This window comes from Pocillopora damicornis, chromosome 5 (genome assembly GCF_964200805.1).
Source record: "Pocillopora damicornis chromosome 5, jaPocDami1.2, whole genome shotgun sequence".
Taxonomy (NCBI): domain Eukaryota; kingdom Metazoa; phylum Cnidaria; class Anthozoa; order Scleractinia; family Pocilloporidae; genus Pocillopora; species Pocillopora damicornis.
In genome coordinates, this window is record NC_142674.1 from 677,501 (window position 1) to 698,969 (window position 21,469).

The following is a 21,469-nucleotide window of genomic DNA, read 5'->3' on the forward strand; positions in this document are numbered from 1 at the left end:
TCATCATCATGTACTAGAAACTCAGTTTTGGTGCTTTGAGTCCGGCATAAACCTAGCTTTAAATGTGTGATCTGTAAGGCCGTTCAGGATCGCTTAGCACTTCGTTATCGATACGTAGTAGTCTGGATTGATTAGTCAAATTTACCAAAATTTAAGGACTACCGGTCTTTTATTTGCTAACACAAACAAACATTTCTAGTCCCTAATCCTTTCTTAGGGGGAAGGGGGGAGAAGGGTCCATATCCGATTTTCTGGAGTGCAAAAGCCTTCCAGTGATTTGAAAACCTTGACCGGATGCCGGTCATTTAGCAGCACCGTAAAATCTAGCTTCAAGGCATTTACTTTTTAAATTCAAGAGGCTTGTTAGCGCATATGTTTTACAATCTACATAATATATTTGAGATGGATCTATTTCAAATGCTATGGGTGCCAGCTTTTTAACTCCGTTTGTTAAAAGGCGAACAAGATTCCACGCATATTTTTGAGCTTGAAGAATGGGCTACTGTATGGAAATATGAAGTCAAACTTGGCATGGCTATCTCGTTCTCGTTATTAAGCTACTCCCTCACGAACGTAAAAAAGGAAGGAGCCTGAAAACATATTTTCATTCCGACATCTCTTGATTTTCTCAAAGAATGATTTTCAGACGATTTCAAATGTTTTAATTTAGCGAGATCTAAATGAGGTCATGCATGCATCCATTTGCTGCCTTAATAACTTGTGTGGCGTCGCATTGCAAATTCCTACGTTAAGCGACTCGAACTTGTTGTTAAAGAGCTTATTTTTGTGTGAGAGACTTGTAGTGGGAGAATCAAAGAAAGAGTGATCGATCAGAGTTTGAGTCAGTCGACCAAGTTATCCAGAGTGAAGTAACTTTTATGAAATTAAGATTTTATAAGAGAATCAACAGAGATTAAATAAGACTTAGGGACAGGTCGAAATTAGTTCGCGAGCTGGGCCCCGACAACTCGGTGGTAAAAGTACATAAAGAAGGAATGCATAGGTTGGTCATTGCTTAAGAATATTTTCTGGCTCCTAAGGAGCCATTATTGTTCAGTTATTTCATTACAACAAGTTCCAAAGATTTTCTGTGAACATAACCGTAAAATAGTGTCAAAATAGTAAGATAATGACTTCTTGAGTAATTAATCGGCCCCCCCCCCCCTCCTAATCGGCATTAGTTATGCGTCAGTAAACACGTCTAGGAATTAGCATACTGATCGGGACTTTGTCATGGCGCCGTGAAAATCCATTTTGATCAAAATATATCATATTTTTTGACAGAATGAATCATGGTACCGTAAGCAAACAAGTTGAAGATTTTGGGGCGAACTGATTTAGGAGGTGACGAACTTCTCTCATTTCAGGGGGAAATGTCGCAAAAGGCTGTAGGGGAAAATGGAAAAAACATTATACAAACCCTTTATCACAGCATTCCTGCGAAAAAGTTGAAGGTCATGTGGCATTCGAAAACACAACTGTGTGACCGGCTTAAAATGTCTGGGGAAGGTTAAATTTTGCAAAACATTTCGTTTTTCTGGCATTGTTCAGGAAAGTTTAAGAAGTTTGAGATACTGTTCCTTCCTATTCACAACGAATCATCTTATTGACTCGTCGCAGAAATTTAGCGAAAAATGTTCCTATAACCCAAATAATCAAATGCCTTATCACGTGATTGCGCATGAACTTTATCATATCAGTAAACAAATCCGTGGTATTCGTCAAGTGCGCCCGTTTGACAGCTTTGAGTCAGAACATTGCTCCACCGCCTTTCAAGGTGAGTATTTACCAATATGATCGTCGAGGCTCAAATGCAAACAATAGGAAAGATTCATTATCAACATGTACTAGAAACTAAGTTTTCGTGCCTTAAGCCCTTCGTAAACCAAGTATTAGATATGTGATCTGTAAGGCCGTCCAGGCGCGATCTTCTTTCTTCGGATAGTTTCTGTGCCTCTTCGCCTTGATTTGTGACCACAGAAGGCACCCTTGCAAAGTACAACCCTTTATCTCGTCCACTTTTGCTGCCACAGCCAACGATCAGACACAAAACCATGTTCCACGCGAAGGACGCTACTAGTTTGTTTACAATTGAGGTACACCAATATGGCGGCGTAGCAACGGTAGTCAAGGAATTGGTCACGTGAGTGAAAACGATCTATATGTGGCAATTTGGACTGGCTGAGTTTCTTTGATTCGTCAAATTTACCAAAATTGAAAGACTACTGGTCTTTTAGTGGTTCACACTAGCAAACATCTGTAGTCCCTACTCCTTTCTTAGGGAGGGGAGGGTCCGTATCCAATTTTCTGGTGAACAAAAGCCTTTCAGTGTTCTGAAAATCTTGACCGAATGCCGGTCATTTGGCAAAAGCGTAAAATCTAGCTTTGAAGTATTTACTTTTTAAAATGAGGAGGCTTGCTAGCGCTTAATGTTTTACGCTTTACAGTATATACTTGAGATTGATGTATTTCAAATGCTAGTGGTGTAAGCTTTTTTAACTCAGGTTGTCAAAAAGCGAACAAGCTTGAGCTTGAAGAATTGGTTATTGTCTGGAGAATCCAAGGCACCTCGGGTACCTCATTCCCTCGAATATGCTACCCCCTCATGCACGTAAAAAAAGGGAAGGGAATCGAAAATTGATCCTCAATTTCAACAGTTTTCGTTTTTCCCAAAGAATGGTTCTTTAATTTCTTTTAACGTACCAAGAACCTAATTAGATTCCAAGCATTCCTTTAGGTATTAAGAGCTCGATAACTTGTGCGGCGTCGCATTTCAAATTCTTATAGAAAAGCTAAGCGACTTGTACTTATTGTGAAAGTGCTTATTTTGCTATTAAATATAGATTCTGCTAAATCGAAACATTGTACAGATTTCCATTGTTGTAAACATACCGTGCAGCTATGCCGGCAGGATGACATAAGTAATCTTTTGTTGCTCACTTAAAAAAATCCCATTTGGTTACGTAATGAGAACTTTTAAAATATCATGTTAAAAAAAGGAATAAATAATGAAGAATTGAGGTAGATTCATTTTTACGGCGAAGGCATTTCGTGACATTATATTTTGGCTTCCACATTTAAATTTCGGTTTATTTCATTCAGCCGCGTAAGGTTCTTCACGAGCGCATCGTGAATCAAGTTAAGCAGCAAAGTTTAGAGTGAAATATCGAAATCGTCTCCCTTCAATATGCATTTACACTTTGATGAGTCTCTAAGGAGGCCATCGATGTGTGACGCTTCTACATAAGAATATAAACCGTTTCTTTCTAGGCAAGTCATGCATGACACTCGACGGAGGAAGACAAATTTTTTTTAAAAGCTGGCTGTTCCTTCGGAAATAATAATTCATTCATTCGTAATTGTTGCCATTAACCCGATAAAACTTCTTCTCGAGGGTAGGAGAGGAAACCCTCTTAGATTCATGCCTTTAAAACACTATAATGTGGCCGAACACTGATGTAAAACCAAAGAATACAGAACTGATGTAATCAATAGTGCTGTTGCCATCTAACAATTTGAAATGCGGTCAGTGTAAAATGCAGACTGCAGACCAGGGGTAAAATGCAGACTGAGGGTAAAAATGCAGACTGAAGACTGCAGACCAGGGGTAAAATGCAGACTCGGTTCTAAAACAAACCTCTTCCCCGAAAAAACTTCAAGAGTGAGCTGAATCGAGGCCGCGTAAGTCATGAGAGGCTGGCAATAATCGTCATGGTGATGTTTCGAACTTTACTTCCTCAGATGGTTTTGGCGTTGACATATTGTTTTAAGGTAAGAACGAGAAGCGTAAATGTTTGAATGTGCAGTTCACGGCCAGTTAAATACATTTCCCTTGTTAAGGAATAAAAAGTTCTGCTGAGCAACATTAGGTAGCTTTAACATACATGTAGCTCATATACTTTGTTCGGCCTTGAAAGTGGTAGTGATAGACTTTCATCACACACCGGCAATTTCGATTACTTGGACAATAAAAACCTGTTTCTCGTACCTTTGTTTTGCGCTGTGAAGTTAGGCGTGTAAATTAATTAAATTTAATGCAAATTTGTGAGTGTGAGATAAGGGTCTGATTAAAAACCTCCAAACAATATCCCTAGGTGAAAAGATAGAGGGGCCGCAGCCAGGATAAAACATCTTGTGAAATTTAAAAAACGATCTCTGGCTAAAACTTTTGAAAATACGAGCTTTCGGCTGTTTGCGCTACAGCCTTCAACGGGTAAAATGATAAAAAGGTCTATTGCGTGACTAGACTTTGATAATGCATCTATTATTGACAAAGGCGGTTTCAGAACAAGAAAAATACTAGAAGCGTGGCATTCCAAGTTAACCCCCAATGCGGAACACAATTCCTGTCCTTTGCCCGGACAATACAACATTCTTTTTAATAAACATTCTTAGTTATCAGCATTTTTAATTTTTTACTTTGTACTTCACACCTAGTATATTTTTTACCTTTTTATCATTTTACCCGTTGAAGGCTGTAGCGCAAACAGCCGAAAGCTCGTATTTTTAAAAGTTTTAGCCAGAGATCGTTTTTTAAATTTCGTATAAAAAAATATATCCCTAGGTGTTTGCCTTTCTTATTCTGCTCGGTGTTTCACCTCAGTATTAACCCGAGGTGACTCTGCGGCTATCATGGTCAACCTAACCTATGTTGGGCTTAGATTTAGTTTTTCTGTGACGTGTTTTTATTCACTGGAAAAATGGAAGCGTCTTCCTTAAATTGAAACAAATTAAGAGCAAATGAAAGTCTTAAGTTCCTTTTAAGTTTAATCATTAAGAGAAACCAGAAATGTTCATAAATTTCATCTACAGAACTGAGTCTGCATTCTACCCCTGGTCTGCAGTCTTTAGTCCGCATTTTACCCTCAGTCTGCATTCTACCCCTGGTCTACAGTCTTTAGTCCGCATTTTACCCTCAGTCTGCATTCTACCCCAGGTCTACAGCCTTTAGTCCGCATTTTACCCTCAGTCTGCATTCTACCCCTGGTCTACAGTCTCTAGTCCGCATTTTACCCTCAGTCTGCATTCTACCCCTGGTCTACAGTCTTTAGTCCGCATTTTACCCTCAGTCTGCATTCTACCCCTGGTCTGCAGTCTTTAATCCGCATTTTACCCTTAGTCTGCATTCTACCCCTGGTCTACAATCTCTAGTCCGCATTTTACCCTCAGTCTGCATTCTACCCCTGGTCTACAGTCTTTAGTCCGCACTTTACCCTCAGTCTGCATTCTACCCCTGGTCTGCAGTCTTTAATCCGCATTTTACCCTTAGTCTGCATTCTACCCCTGGTCTACAGTCTTTAGTCCGCATTTTACCCTCAGTCTGCATTCTACCCCTGGTCTACAATCTCTAGACCGCATTTTACCCTCAGTCTGCATTCTACCCCTGGTCTACAGTCTTTAGTCCGCATTTTACCCTCAGTCTGCATTCTACCCCTGGTCTACAGTCTTTAGTCCGCATTTTACCCTCAGCCTGCATTCTACCCCTGCTCTACAATCTCTAGTCTGCACTTTACCCTCAGTCTGCATTCTACCCCTGGTCTACAGTCTTTAGTCCGCATTTTACCCTCAGTCTGCATTCAACCCCTGGTCTACAGTCTTTAGTCCGCATTTTACCCTCAGTCTGCATTCTTCCCCTGGTCTACAGTCTCTAGTCCGCATTTTACCCTCAGTCTGCATTCTACCCCTGGTCTACAGTCTTTAGTCCGCACTTTACCCTCAGTCTGCATTCTACCCCTGGTCTGCAGTCTTTAATCCGCATTTTACCCTTAGTCTGCATTCTACCCCTGGTCTACAATCTCTAGACCGCATTTTACCCTCAGTCTGCATTCTACCCCTGGTCTACAGTCTTTAGTCTGCATTTTACCCTCAGTCTGCATTCTACCCCTGGTCTACAATCTCTAGACCGCATTTTACCCTCAGTCTGCATTCTACCCCTGGTCTACAGTCTTTAGTCCGCATTTTACCCTCAGTCTGCATTCTACCCCTGGTCTACAGTCTTTAGTCCGCATTTTACCCTCAGTCTGCATTCAACCCTTGGTCTACAGTCTTTAGTCCGCATTTTACCCTCAGCCTGCATTCTACCCCTGATCTACAATCTCTAGTCCGCACTTTACCCTCAGTCTGCATTCTACCCCTGGTCTACAGTCTTTAGTCCGCACTTTACCCTCAGTCTGCATTCAACCCCTGGTCTACAGTCTTTAGTCCGCATTTTACCCTCAGTCTGCATTCTTCCCCTGGTCTACAGTCTCTAGTCCGCATTTTACCCTCAGTCTGCATTCTATTCCTGGTCTACAGTCTTTAGTCCGCATTTTACCCTCAGTCTGCATTCTACCCCTGGTCTACAGTCTCTAGTCCGCATTTTACCCTCAGTCTGCATTCTACCCCTGGTCTACAGTCTCTAGTCCTCATTTTACCCTCAGTCTGCATTCTACCCCTGGTCTACAGTCTCTAGTCCGCATTTTACCCTCAGTCTGCATTTCACCCCTGGTCTGCAGTCTTTAGTCCGCATTTTACCCTTAGTCTGCATTTTACCCTTAGTCTGCAGTCTTCAGTCCGCATTTTACCCTCGGCCTGTATTTTACTCCCGGTCTGCAGTCTTCAGTTTGCCTTTTACACTGACCAGTTTTAAATGGCCTAATTTCTTTGAAGGAGCCTCTATGTAACTATATATTGTTGATGTATCCCTTCTTAGTCCCTCCTGTTGATATTATCAATAGTTTAAAAAGGGAAACCGAATGGAAAAAGAAGTATCAAGGGAATAACTTTTTAGATGTCGTTGTACGTTTTAATCTCACCCGGCCGAATTTTTTTTCATCACGTTTCGAACATTTTTACTTAAGCACATGGTAAATCAAGTGAAGCAACAAAGTAATTTTATCACTTGATTATGCGGGACGTTACGATTTGCTGAGTCTGTAAAGACTGCAATCGATCTTTTCTTTGGAAGAAATAACAAGTCACGCATAGCGCATGACGGAAAAAAAGTTGTTTTTTCTTTAAAGCCGTTCCCATGTAAAAGAATCATTTTTAGTTGTTCGTATTTACACGGTAAAACTTTATTTTTAGTCCATTCACATTATCAATAGTTCCAAAGGGGAATTAACCGATGTGAAAGGATATCTAAGCGATTTACTTTACAGCTCTTGTTAAAATTCAGTCGTCTCACTAGGATTTTTAGAAACTGTATAGGATCCCAAAATAGGAAAAGGCTCAAGTCTTAGTTGTCCTGAATTTCACAGACAATTCCGCCTCTTTACGACCGAATCGTTTCATTTTCGTATTGACTCAAATATGGTAAACGTTTTAAATATGTTTTGAAACCTGGGTTTTATGTTTTTGACTCACAGTGACATAGAATAAGGAGAACACGATGGATAATGTGATAGAAGCCGATAAATTAGGTCCACAAATTCTGGATGATCTTTTCAAGTCAATGCCATCCACAAAGCGAGGAATTGCCATTGGCATCGCTAATCAAACATCTCATAAGTGGAGTGGAATGAATGCATACTTCAATTCAATCACACAACAATTAACGTCAAGATTCACGTTGTTTTGAATAGCTCACATGAGAGTTTTAAAACAATTCAGAAGTCAAATTTTCCCACACAGCAATCCCGGGCATAATTAAGTCTTGGAAACATTTACCATCTCTCTTATTTATATCTACAAACATTACGCTATCGACATTGCTAATCCTAGCAGTACTGCAGGACGCGTGTTATATGAACTTCGTAATAGACCTCGCTCGTCGTAGAGTCTCTGCGGCTCGGTGGTAGAGCATCGAAGCGCGGAATCCGAAGTTCTGAGGTTTGATTCCCCATGGGGACTCAGAATTTTTTCTTTGTCCCACGCTCGTGACAAGACGAATAACATCTTTCTTTATTTTGATAATTGTATCACGCTTCGTTGGGCACAGCTTTTTAATGGCAGCCCCGAATTTATCAGGAGAGTCGGCACTCTCTCTGAATATCCAGATGATATCTGCCCTTGCATTTCTTAATAAGGCCTGTCACTCTGTTACGGTGTCACTTGTACGCAGACCAGTCAAGTTCACAGTTAGTCCTACGAGCTCTTTTGAGTAAACCGTCCCTCATGGTTAGCTTGTTGCAGTTTTTGTCACCAGTAAAAATACATTCTTTGTTTTCTGATGCTAATGTCGAAAGTGTTTATTCAAATTTGCAATTGTAATCTGCTTAAAGATGCTTTAAAGAATCTGGAGGGCGGTAAATAATTCCAATAAGAAAACTTTTGGTTTTTGGAAATAAAATCTCAATCCAGGTGCATTCAATGTTCTCATCTTCAAGATCCGTTCGTCTGTGGAATGGCACAGATGAGGAGTTGTAAAATCCAACACCTCCATCTTGACCTGAATTTCTGGCCTTTCCAATAGATGTGTATCCCTCAGTTTGTACGTACGCCTAATTAACGGCGGATAGATGAGCTATAAATGGCCTAATTTTTTTTAGGATTAGTGACCTAGAGCAAAGAGAACACTAAGCACAAAAAGGCGTAATAGAACGGTCTGCTTGCATAATTATATCAAAAGCATGATCACTTCATACTCGAAGGAGTGTAAAAATCTCGAGTTTGGCGCCAAAAAGTTTTGATCATGATTACTGGGCGTTTCAAATTTTGGAGGCCAGGCTATGTCAGTTGGGAGTTTTGCCTCTGAGTTCTTCAAGTCTGACATTTATAGGTGTCAAACCACTAGGATGCACCAATCAGAGCTTTTGAATAACAACTAATCACAGCAGAGCATCATGCTTTATAAGATCACGCATGACCAGTCGACCTCATCGCCTGAAGAAGACTAGCAGTATGCAGTCGAAACGTCGCGATCTACATCCCGCGTGACTACATCGTGAGACGAACGAAAAACTTAGCTTTAATTGTTATTCACCACGATAAATAACCACAACCTCTTCTACCAAACCACTATTGTTATACTCACAACTCAAATACGTTTTGAACGTGATCAGATTATGCAACTTGAAACCGCTGCAAATTTGCATGTCAGCTCGCGTCTAATAAATAAATATTTTTTTTGCAGTCATTACTCTAACTTTGAGTAGAGGGGAGGTTGGACGAAACACTTAATGAAATATTTTGTAAGAACCCGGATAATCGTGCAATCTGATCATCCGGGTGATTGTAGTCCTAAGAAGTACTGTTGTCGATAGTGGCGCCTGACGTTTCGACAACCTGAGCGAAAGTCATTATCAGAGTCAGTTAAGAATGGGTCAGTTTAGCCGTTATGTAATTCAACTGAAAATTTTAGAAACCTACATTTAATGGTTAGAATTGCTTAGTCTCTCATAAATATTTAAGTGAAATTCTCCTCGATTTCATCATCTAGACGACGCGCTAATTAGAATTAGCGCTGATTAATTGTGACGCCGTCGATTACTTGGTAACAACCAACTAAGCGCGCGCTTATTGTATTCAGTAAGTTTCAGAGACCCTGGCGGTTGTACCTTTAGCAACTATAGCAGACAAGTGAGGAATTGATCGAGATGGGTTGTGGAGGCTCCAAACTCCACAACTCTGCTTCTCCGAGTTTGAAAGGTGAGTTTATTACTGATTCACGGGTGGCGAATTTTACTTACATGCCTTGCGAAAGGACACAACAAAATCAGCAGAGAACTGCAGTAAGATGAATTTCATTTTCATCATGCATCAGAAACTTGAAGGACAATTCAATAAGCAGGGCTTAAGCGATAAACTGTTTGCATGATTTATGCCAAACTGATTTCAACACTCTAATGACGGAGTTCTGGTTCGCAAAGATCTAAACAGGAGAAAGGTTCCATGATGTGTCTTTTTCCATTCTTATCGAGGAAGACAATTTAGTGGGTTTGGAGTTTACCAAAAGCTACTCCTGTCGATGGTATGTTGGACACGGAGCTTTTAGTGGAGGGAGGCGTTGAAGAAAGACAAACAAACGTTGAAACTGAAGAAGGGTTTAGAATTAAAGAGAAATTTTCAATTGAGTACTGAAAGTAATCCGAGACTGCATTAGTTTTACTTAACTTCGCTCTGTGATTGGTCTAGAAACTCGCACTACTCTCTCAACCAATCAGATGCAAAACGAAAACTAATCACTACTTAGTCGCCCGTGTTTTCCTGCGCTCTGGCCAGTCAACTTTTTTTTACTTTGAATTCTGATTGGCTCTTGAAGACATTTTCCTGTCTTCTTGATTGGCTGTTGTGATTACTTGGGTGTTGGTTTTACGACACCCAATCGAAAAGCGCTGTAACTAATTAGACTCACTTGACTTCGTGTTTTCCTTTTTTAGATTCCTCTCCTGATGAAGGACCAGTTTCTGAGGCTGAGGCTACCAACCACAGCAGGTAACGATTGTCCTGTGGGGTACCTCCCCATAAAGTAAAAGATTGAAGTTCTCCGCGACGACACTTTGTTGGTATTGCTTCCAAAAAAAGTTACTGCGATTCATTCCCTAGCTGTAATAACTTGTGTTTGCAAACTGAAAGCAGTTCGAGTCTGTACTTTTTGTTCGTCGTACTAAATTTAATCACAGCGACACAGTTTGTTACCATTATTTTTTATGTCATCCGAAATGAATTATGGCTTCGATCGAGCTATCCCGGCATCATCTCGTAAGGACTTGTCACTAAGTTATATCCCCACCTTTGACTGATCTTACTTTCAATGAATTTTTAGTGCCCCTCCACTGAGCAACTTCCCTGACTTGTCACGACATAACAACTGGATGGCAAAATGCCTTACACCTGAAATTTATGAGCGACTGTGTGGCAAGAAAACCCCGAGTGGATTTACTTTGGACGTGGCGATTCAGACGGGTGTTGATAACCCTGGCCATCCCTTCATTATGACGGTCGGTTGCGTCGCCGGAGATGAGGAGTCGTATGAAGTCTTTGCGGATCTTTTTGACCCTGTGATCGAGAAGCGACACGGCGGCTACAAGAAAACAGATCGCCACAAAACCGACTTGAATCCTGCTAATCTGATTGGCGGACAACTTGATGAGAAGTACGTCTTATCGTCTCGCGTAAGGACTGGGCGCAGCATTAAAAATTTAGGTCTGCCGCCCCATTGTACAAGAGCTGAGCGACGCAAAGTGGAATCTCTCGTTACCGAAGCTTTGGATTCGCTCGATGGCGAATTCAAAGGGAAGTATTACCCACTGGCAAAGATGACAGATGAGGAACAAGAGCAGCTCATAGCGGACCACTTCTTGTTTGACAAGCCTGTGTCTCCTCTTCTGCTTGCATCCCGAATGGCGCGGGATTGGCCAGACGCCCGCGGGATCTGGCACAATGAGAAAAAGAACTTTCTTATCTGGGTCAACGAGGAAGACCACACTAGAGTCATTTCGATGGAGAAAAGCGGAAATATGAAGGGTGTTTTCGAGCGCTTCTGCACTGGACTGAACAAAGTTGAAGACGCTATTAAGGCTAAGGGGTACGGTTTTATGTGGAACGAGCATCTGGGCTACATTTTAACATGCCCATCTAATCTTGGCACAGGACTGAGGGGAGGGGTACACTTAAAAATCCCACTTCTTAGTCAAAAGCAAGAGTTCGTCAGCATCTTGGAGAAACTTCGCCTTCAGAAGCGTGGCGTCGGCGGGGTAGACACGGCAGCAGTCGGAGGAACTTACGACATTTCCAACGCAGACCGATTGGGATCTTCTGAAGTGGAACAGGTGCAGTGTGTTGTGGATGGAGTCCGTCTGTTAATTGAGATGGAGAAATGCCTCGAGGCTGGAAATCCTATAACCAGCCTGTATCAAGAGCTTATGTCTGGTAAACGCGCCAGAGACATCGCTGACCAAGTTGAGGGTGAAGGAAATGAAAGGGAGAAGATAAGTAACTTCCCTGATCTCTCAACGCATAACAACTGGATGTCCAGGTGTCTAACAAAAGAAATTTACGACCAGCTCTGCGTTCTCAAAACACCCTCTGGTTATACCCTAGACCAAGCCATACAAACAGGTGTGGACAACCCTGGTCATCCGTACATCATGACCGTGGGCTGTGTGGCTGGCGACGAAGAAACTTACGATGTATTCGCAGATTTGTTTGACCCAGTGATAGAGGGGCGCCATAATGGATACAGCAAAGATGCCCTTCATAAGACAGATCTGAATCCTGACAATCTTACTGGAGGAGAGGATCTGGACGAGGAATTTGTGCTCTCCTGCCGGGTGAGGACTGGGCGCAGTATCCGGGGTCTGACACTGCCACCTCACTGCACCCGCGCAGAACGACGGGAGATTGAGAGGATCGTAGTGGAAGCGTTGGACTCGCTGAAAGGAGATTTACAAGGAAAGTATTACCCCCTGAACAAAATGACCCCAGAGGAGCAAGATCAGTTGATAGAGGATCATTTCCTATTTGATAAGCCAGTTTCACCTTTGCTGCTGTCTTCTAGGATGGCTCGCGATTGGCCCGATGCCCGCGGGATCTGGCATAATGATGAGAAGACCGTGTTAGTGTGGGTAAACGAGGAAGATCACACTCGCGTCATATCTATGCAAAAAGGCGGGAACATGCGAGAAGTCTTCACTCGCTTTTGTAAAAGTCTTAAAGAGATCGAGGATGCTATGAAAAATAAAGGCAAAGAGTTTATGTGGAATGAACATCTCGGCTTTGTGCTTACGTGCCCTTCCAATCTCGGCACGGGCCTGCGCGCTGGCGTGCATGTCAAGCTTCCATGGTTAGCGAAAGACGCACGCTTTGGAGATATCTTGAATAAGCTGCGACTTCAGAAGCGTGGCACTGGAGGAGTGGACACCGCCTCTACTGACGGCACATTTGACGTGTCAAACTTGGACCGTCTGGGGTTCTCTGAGGTGGAACTTGTTCAGAAAGTCGTCGATGGCGTCAAGCTTCTCGTTCAGATGGAAAAGCGACTCATGGATGGGAAATCTATGGACGATTTGCTTCCAGCATAAAAGAGACTTCCACTGAAATTTGCCTGAGAACTTTGAAAGGCTTTGAATTGTTCTTTTTAAAGATTATGTGTGATTTCACAGAATGACAGTCTGGATGCCGATATTTACTTTTAAAACGTGCAAATATTGTAATATTTACGATAATATATTTGAGCAGACAATCAAGACACCATTATCCTTATTTGATAATAATATGTCTATAGAGGAAACAATTTTCGCCGTCGAAGATACCGTCGATCAATTCATACTTCATTTCAGTATCATAAACCGTGTATATATAATTCATACAACGTTCAAAATACGATGTGTTCAGAGTAAGGGAGACGCAAGAAAGGAGACTTTGACAAGAATTGCTTGCGTCGTGAAAGAAACCGAGACAATAAAAGTTGGCTTTTTTACAAGTTGCAGTGTTTGTGTCAGGGCAAATATACCCAACACGAGAACGTCGGATTTTCTCTCCAAAAGCAACTTAAAAAGCTAACCCCAAGCAACGTGGCCTACATTGGAAAAAAAGACGAAGAAAGGAACTGAGGTTCGTGCGCGAAGCGTAGAGCGCGCGAAGTCACTATTCATCTCCTGGGGAGGGGGAAGGGGGTTGGAAGATTTTGATTGTGTTACAAAAAAATTTCTGATTTTAGTTTTGAATTTTAGAAAATTCCTGTTTCTCATGGGTTTGTTCTATGGAGTCTCAAAACGCGGTAATTTTAAGGATTTTATTATCAAATTGAATTTAATAAGTAAGGCAAATGAAATTGTCAACCTGCGGCAATAAACCAAGCATACGACAGCCAGCTATTAAATTCTTCCGAAAACAATTCTAAATGAGCTGTTTTTCGTAAATAAGAAGTATTGAATAACAAACAACTCAGAATTACCGACGAGTGTCCTAGTCCTAGCTTACCCAAATGGAAGGCGGCCAGTTTTTCTGTGAGAGACTGTTGCCTAGATCCAAGATGGCGGCCTTTCGGACTGTTCCAGAGAGACTTTTGAGACCAGTGGCGCGCAGCATATCGTCAAGAAATGCCGAGATTATTTCTGTGAAACCTACCTTCGGTAAACCAAGAATGTATCGTGCCGCTTTGTGCAAGGAACTTGGTAAACCTCTTGTCGTAGAGCAGGTCCCTGCAGCGGAGAAACTCAAGGCCTCTCAGGTAACCTCATGATTCGCCGTATTCTCGAAGTCGCGGAATTTAAATGTTGTGTTTTGTTTTTCGAATTTTCTGCAGACACCCAAAAAAACAAAGGCCACTTCATTTAAACGTGGCACTAGACTTAGAGAAAGCATTCTCAGTCGTCAAAGTTAGACCTAGCCTAACGTTTAGATCGTCTTGCTGAGATATGCGCTATTCCAGTCATTATAGTTAGACCTAGCCTAACGTTTAGATCGTCTTGCTAAGATATGTGCTATTCTGTTTTATATTTCTCCCCCCTAAGAGGGGAAGGGAGGATGAAGGATAGGGCCGAAACTTTTTTCATAAGGGAGTTAATGCGTTAGTGACGTTGGTTTTTCAAAAAGAATTTGAGGAAGTTTTGAAAGAAGTCTCTTTTGCTGAGGGAGGGAGGGTAGGGTGGAAAATCAGCTATTTCCTGAAGTTAGCTTGCGGGGCAGCAGACATCCTTTTCCCTTTTCAGGCAAGTTGAAGAGTATTATTTGAGTGTGAGGAGAAGGTATGAAGGCTTCTTTTCTTCAATATTGAATAAATACCATCAACATGACAGGATAATTTCTTTGCTTGAGAAATGTATTATAGCAAGAAGGGAGAATCTTAATTGTACTGAGATCTCTCTCTACTAAAGGGATAACCACTCTCCCTCCCCTCCACCCCTCCCCTCAGTAAAAGAAAATGATATATAAGTACTGAAACAATAATAATGTTTGTGAAGATGTCATCAATTCCGATGTAAAGTAGTTAATTATTTTATTTAAGGTGAGGATTGCCGTCCACAGCTGTGGTATCAACTTTGCTGACATACTTATGTGTCTGGGAAAATATCAAGATAAACCAAATCTACCATTTATTCCAGGTATTTTTTATAATTGTAGAATAAATGAGATACTATGAATGCCCTTATTGCTTAAAAACATATTGTTTCTCCCTTTCACTCCTGGAGTGACCAAGATAAAATTTCTCTTTACAGCATTAATACAATATCAAGCAGTCAAGTATTGAGAACAGCAAAACATATTAATTAGGAGACTGTCATTTGATGTAACACCGCATTCTCAGAACAAAATGTAAAGAAAATGTATCACAGACAGTAAAGAGAATTTTCATGATCCAGATATTAGGAGTGAAAGGGTAACTGCAGTAGTAAACCCATAGTTATTTTATGAAAGCAATAGATCACACTTCCTGTTATAAGTTGAGACATTGGGATGGCACCCAAAAAGTTTGTAAACTGACAGCTTCCAGCTTGTGATTTTAAAAGTTTTAACTTTTCAGCGATAGAAAGTGTAGTCTATTGCTTAATTTACAGGTATCAAATCAAACCTTTGTTGTCTCTCCTCATATTTTCTTTCCCATGTATCCCAGTCTCAGTATTGTGTATGTAACAAAGTTCTCAAACTAGATTGTCTGGGACACTTGCTTATTATTTGGTTCTTGATAACTTAATTCTTCTGTAACTAAGTTTCTGTTAATTGCCTTTCTTAGTTTTGTCTCTTTCTCCACCTCATCCTGATATTGGTACCCACCCCATCCCAAAATTGGTACCCACTCCATTCCAATATTGGCACCCACCCCATTCTAATACTGGTAACCATCCCATAACAATATTTGTGCCCACCCCATTCCAAAATTGGTATCTACCCCATTCCAAAGTTGGTACCCACCCCTTATTAATATTGCTATTAATGATTGGAAAATTGCCCTTTAACTCCCAGAACTTGGTGCCAGATCAAGATAGCAGCTTCTACCTGATAAGTTTGAATATTCTGATCACCTGTTTGCTGAACAATGTATGGATATTGTAGGGAGAAGTTTTATGTTAATCACTTCTGAGAGTTAAAAGGTTAAAGAGGTATAGCTGGAGCAAGCCCTAGAGAGCTGGAGATATATAAAATTTCTTTCTACTTTCTTGATCAAGATTGTGTATCTTGTTTGTTCAGGTGCTGAGATAGCTGGTGAAGTGATTGAAACTGGAGAAGGAGTAGAACAGTTATCAAAGGTGACTGTGTGTTTATCAAGTCTGGACCCTAAATGACCCATTTCCACAAGGCTCTCACAGATTTCATTGCCTTGAAACAAGTTGAGAATTCCTTCCCTTATGCAATTAGTTAGTTCGCCCTTAAAGTTTTCTGGTAACCATGTACACTGTGAGAAGTACAAGAGCAAAGTGTGTTGCCCAAGAACACAACATAACCTGGTGAGGAATTTAACCTGAAACATTGAATTAAGTAGCCTTTTCCTTGGGCCATCATATCTTACTAAGGTCTTGAAATGGGACCTATGCTCTGGAGTGGAGTGTGATAATTATTAGGCCACAACATGTATGTCTCTACCCTTTGGTGAGACACGTTACACTCATGGTTCCCCTCTTCCACTAAGTGGAGAGCCACAAACGGTCAGGAAAGCCTGATGAGATACTTTACTGTAAGCCAGGATGGGGTACCGGTAATATCCTATCCATTGAAGGAGGAAAACTCTTATTATAAGTTTCTTCATGTAAGAGAAACTGGGATAAGCTTCCATCAGTGTCTTGTGGGCCAGTTTTGGCTGGAGAGCAGACTGAATAACTAATAATTACATCAGATTCTCAATTACTCAGATTATTAACTACTCCTCCTCATCCCTGGTCTTTAAGTAAGCATAGGATGCGAAAATTATTCAGGGTTACTATGACTTGACAGTTAGAGGGTTCAATCATTAACCCTTTACACTGAAATATCAGTATGCACATTCTCCATATTGTTTTTTATACATTTCCTAAGGTGCTGACAAGGAAAATTTGTTTAACAATCAAGAGCTTCTTTGATTTTTGATCATTTCTTTTATTCTCATGATCTTAAATGAATGATTCAGCAGTATTGTTGTCAAGAGACAACACTCTGGTCACTCTTTGGGTGTAATGGATTATTTACTGACTTACATTTTGATTTTCAGGGTGATAGAGTGTTTGGTCTGATACCAATTGGTGGTTTTGCTGAGGAATGCATTGCAGAACAGAGCGTGAGTCTAATTTGTAGATCTTCCAAATAAATGCATTTCAGGAAATTTGTGTTTTTACATTAGCACTAGATTCTAATTCAAAAGCCTGTATGCTGATTCCAGGGTCTGTGGAAAATTCCTTCCAGTGTTGAATATAGTTCAGCTGCAGCACTTGCAGTGTCATATGGTACGGCATATGTTGGACTCGCATCCAAGTCAAACACAAAACCTGGGTAAATATCTGCACCATGAAGACTTGATAATTAGTTATTTTATCACAATCCCTCAACACTAAAGATTTGATTTGTAACTCTCCCTTTGAGCTCCCAAACATTTTCTTTTAACCCTGAAACTCCCAAGATCTCATGTTAGTTTAGAGAAATTGGTATTGGATCAACTTATAATCCCCTATCTAATATTTTTCTTCATTCTTGTCACTTGTCTGCTTAATATTGTATTGATATTGTAAGGAGAAATTCTGTCTCGGTCACTCATGGGAGTTAAGCCCTCATCAAAGAATTTGTGTTTGATTGATATAACACCCTCTGGCTGATATGTATGTGTATTATAATTTTATGTTTGCATCATAGGAATATTTTTGTTGTTAGAAGTTACACACTAATAACTTCTAAGAGTTACATGTTGTGTTTTGTAAGTGGTTCATAAGTAGACTTGATATTGTTCTAACCAAGAATTTAAGAGGTTACAAGTGAAATTGATAAATTGATCAGTAGGTCTTGTTCAGAAGACAAGTTAAAATTTGAAACAAAAAAAGGCACAATAATTCATGTCATGGTGATGCTTCAACTTAAAGATATTTCTTTGCTTTAATGTCACATTCCTGACAGAAAAGAACATATGATCAGGTGTTCTCTTTCTTCAGGGAAGTGTTGAATCTTGCATTGCAATGCTCTTCTGTGAGAAGAATGCCTGATGGCAGATTAGACAGTAAGTAGAATTAATGTTGGTTTTGTGAGACTAAAAAGGTTAAATCAAAGCCTGTTTTGTCTTATTTGCAGTCAAACAGTGTTAGTGACAGCTGCAGCAGGAGCATTGGGATTGGCAACAGTTGATTTAGCAGCAAATGCACTGGGAGCAAAGGTTTGTTCTTGAGTGGGTTCACCCTCGGAGGAGCCCCTATACATGAGACTGATTAACCCCCCAGACTTGAGTTAAGAGATCTCTATGGATTCTTTCTTTCTTGTGAAGATTTCAATGTGTTAGTTTTAGAGGACTTTACTAAACCTAACTTTCAAGATCTTGGCTTATAACCTGCATCTTTTGAGCAATGGCTTCCTTGAGAGTAAACTTGATGGAATGGCATCCTGTTTGTTTCCTACTCTTAGAATTGTGATAAGCTTACAAGTCTGGTTGTGGGGAATATAAAACTTCTAAAGATTGTGTGTCATAAGATCCTCACAAGAGCCTGGCTCTGTTTTTAAGGTTATTGGAGCTGCAAGTAAGGACAAGCTTGATGTTGTTACAACAATGGGAGCGTCAGCCACAATTGATTACAACAAAGACAGTATCAAAGATAAGGTAATTTTTCCTGTTAACCCTTTAACTCCCATGAGTGACCAAGGCAGGATTTCTCCTTACAATATCAATACAATATCAAGCAGACAAATGATGAGAATGAATAAGAAAATTGATTAGGAGATAATTATTGATCCAACACCAAATTCTCCAAACAAAGTTACAAGAATTGTATGGCCGGCATAAAGAAGGATAACTAATGAGATCTTGACACTCTCTTCATCTCTGATAAGTTTTATAATGTGGCAGGTCAAAGAACTGACAGGTGGAAAAGGTGCAAATGTTATCATGGAAGCTGTTGGAGGAAAAGTATTTACAGAGTGTCTGAAATGGTAAATGTTATGTTTTTTTTTGTGATAATAAATTTCTTATGTAAGATTGACACTACAGACACTACAGACACTACAAAGGTATAAATATTTGTAGCTTGAATCTTGGTTTTTTGGGTCATTGTTGGCAGAAATAAAGTTTTAGACATGTCATGTTAGACATTTATATCTGTTCATGGCCAGATTTCCACAAAACCCAAATTTCTTAACAATTTTGTATTACATGATGGTAGCAAACATGATGATGTGAATAACTTCCAATTGTTTTTTTCCTTTCAAGCATTGCATGGGGAGGTGTTATTCTTCCTGTTGGGTTCGCTTCAGGAGAAATTCCTCAGGTGTGAACCTATTTTTTATAACATTGCTCTTGAAATATGCAACACATTGTATGAAATAATGCTATGACTGGTTCCAAATTGTTTTTTCTTTTGTGATATTTCAGATCCCAGCAAATATTCTCTTGGTGAAAAACTGCTCAGCAGGTAAGTTTAAAATAAGTGTTCATTTTCTTTCAGAAGCATCTCAGCAGGCTGGAATCTTAAATCCTCAAATCTAATTGGCTTATAGCATGCCTGTAACCATTCCATACTAACACCCTTCTTGTAAATAACATATATATGCAATGTGATGATTGATCCTAAGTATGAAACAGTTGAGTTTCAGACTTGTCTTCACTTTGTTAAAGATGAAGCTGGCTCTTTAAATCAAAAGACCTAAAGACTGAAAAAACTCTTTCTTTTTTTGTCCTTTTTCCATAGCTGGTTTGTTTTGGGTAAGTCAAGTCCACCAGTTAGTGTCCGATTTTTAACCTTAATTTTTCCTTTCTTTTGGGTTATGAATCATTATTTGCATGACATTGCCACAGTACTGTGCTTTTCAATTTCCAGGGAGCCCACATGAAATATAACCCTGCATTACTTAGAGATTCTGTGAATAAATCACTGGAGTTTCTTGAACAAGGCAAGCTTAGAGGACCACATGTTTCTGGAGAGTTTGAATTAGACCAGGTAAATAACATAACACTTGAATAGACTATTGCTTTTTTCTATTTAACAAATAGATTCCAAGTTGCCGTGCATCTGTTCAGTAATAGATCACAGATGATGTCAAAATGTGGTACGTGTAAGAACAAAAAAGTGGCACACGAGGCACAGCAAAGTGTGTCACTGATGTTCTTACCACATCTTGACATCCTCTGTGATCTATTACTGAACAGACGCATGGCAACTTGGAATCTATTTGTTAAATATAATAAAGAATTAAAAAAATTTTTAATGATGACGTCATCTATACGTCTGTCTTCCAATAGATCATAAGTGAGAACCAATCAGAATGCGTGCATAACTGAGCTTATTATATAATACAAATTTCTCAACTTCTTTTACTTTAACATCAGTATCCATCTTCTCCCTACTCTTCTTTATACATTTTGTTTGGTACTGACATGAAGAATTTTTTAAACAATCAAAGCTTCTTAGGTTGGCAATCATGTTCTTTATGCTTATGATCTTGTGTATGATTCACCAGTTTTACTGGAAGGAGAAATTAGACAGTGGTCACTCTTAGATTTTAGGTTTTAAGCAGCTGGCTCAAACTTTTTATAGATCACTGCAACAAAACATCAACAGGGAATTCACATATTGTGACTCTAGCTTACTTTGTATTCTGTTATACCAGAATGACTCAAATGCTGTTTTATTCTTTGTTTCAGGCAAATGAAGCATTCAAGTTTGTGATGCAAAGGAAATCAACAGGAAAAGTGTTGATAAAAACAAGATAGATGGGTTGATTAACCCATTACACCCTAACATCAGTATGCATATTCTCCATACTGTTCCCTTTACATTTCTTAAGGGTCTGAAAAGGAGAATTTGTTTAACAGTCAAGAGTTCTTTAGTTGTTGATCATTTCCTTTATCCTCATGACCTTAATGTTTGATTCAGGGCTGATATTGTAAGGAGAAATTAGATGCCAGTCACTCATAGGAGATAAAGGGTTAAAAGAATTAAAATTGAGAGGATAGGCCATTTCATACCCCAGTTTGCTCTACAGCTGCAGTGACATTAAATTTTTTTTAAGTTATCAACATACATCCAAAGGTGTTCACTAGTCAGGGAGCTCTTTCCAAAACTATTGACTTTTTGATTGCTGTACTTTGAAAAAAATAGTGATTAGTTTTTTGAAAAGTTGACTTAATATGTTTAATGTTTTTAGAACAAATGGTGAAATACAACAGTACTGTATAGTAATATTTAAAACAATCTACAAGATGACATGTAAAATAATCTTTGGAAAATACAATTTATAAGAAAAACAATTTGTTATTAGATAGCTGAAAGCAAACTGATAGAAAACATTTGTCTATACAGTCACTATCAGAAAAACTGGAACTGCTAAAAAGAATTAACCATTTCTTATAGTGTTTGACATAAAAATAAATAAGATATTTGGAATTAATAATTGGAGCTTTTATTGTGCATCTGGGAAAATTGTACCCATAATTTGGTCATTTTTA

At 39.7% G+C, this 21,469-nt stretch overlaps 2 protein-coding genes across 4 annotated transcripts in view; both read left to right on the plus strand.

Moving 5' to 3' along the window:
* Positions 1–13,342, plus strand: part of LOC113677233 (creatine kinase, flagellar) — a 13,495-nt gene extending 153 nt beyond the window's left edge. The window contains exons 2-5 of one of the 2 annotated variants that reach the window (XM_089207673.1): positions 1,285–1,777; positions 9,449–9,567; positions 10,299–10,353; positions 10,685–13,342. In XM_089207673.1, the coding sequence (XP_089063799.1) occupies positions 9,516–9,567; positions 10,299–10,353; positions 10,685–12,941 (2,364 nt within the window). In that variant the 5' untranslated portion in view covers positions 1,285–1,777; positions 9,449–9,515 and the 3' untranslated portion in view covers positions 12,942–13,342. The remainder of the gene's footprint in view (positions 1–1,284; positions 1,778–9,448; positions 9,568–10,298; positions 10,354–10,684) is intronic. The other variant, XM_089207672.1, reaches the window with a different exon arrangement.
* Positions 13,343–13,716: 374 nt separating this feature from the next.
* Positions 13,717–21,411, plus strand: LOC113677231 (protein Cryzl2). 2 transcript variants are annotated; one of them, XM_089207675.1, is made up of 13 exons: positions 13,724–14,092; positions 14,870–14,966; positions 16,051–16,109; positions 17,045–17,110; positions 17,213–17,322; positions 18,109–18,190; positions 18,533–18,628; positions 18,875–18,957; positions 19,235–19,292; positions 19,397–19,436; positions 19,713–19,726; positions 19,842–19,961; positions 20,666–21,411. In XM_089207675.1, exons 1-13 carry the CDS (start codon positions 13,847–13,849, stop codon positions 20,732–20,734), a joined length of 1,140 nt encoding a protein of 379 aa, XP_089063801.1. In that variant the 5' UTR covers positions 13,724–13,846; the 3' UTR covers positions 20,735–21,411. The 2 variants fall into 2 exon arrangements, 1 of the variants encoding a protein (XP_089063801.1); XR_016186972.1 differs by lacking the exon at positions 19,713–19,726 and having other exon boundaries at positions 13,717–14,092.
* Positions 21,412–21,469: the final 58 nt, after the last annotated feature.

What these genes read in the sequence shown, in the direction of transcription:
- LOC113677231 (XM_089207675.1), top strand. Translation starts at nt 13,847, where the DNA reads ATGGAAGGCGGCCAGTTTTTCTGTGAGAGACTGTTGCCTAGATCCAAG. An exon ending in AAATCTACCATTTATTCCAG is followed by an intron (nt 14,967 to 16,050) that starts GTATTTTTTATA and finishes TTGTTTGTTCAG; the next exon opens with GTGCTGAGATAGCTGGTGAA. An exon ending in TTTACAGAGTGTCTGAAATG is followed by an intron (nt 18,958 to 19,234) that starts GTAAATGTTATG and finishes TTTCCTTTCAAG; the next exon opens with CATTGCATGGGGAGGTGTTA.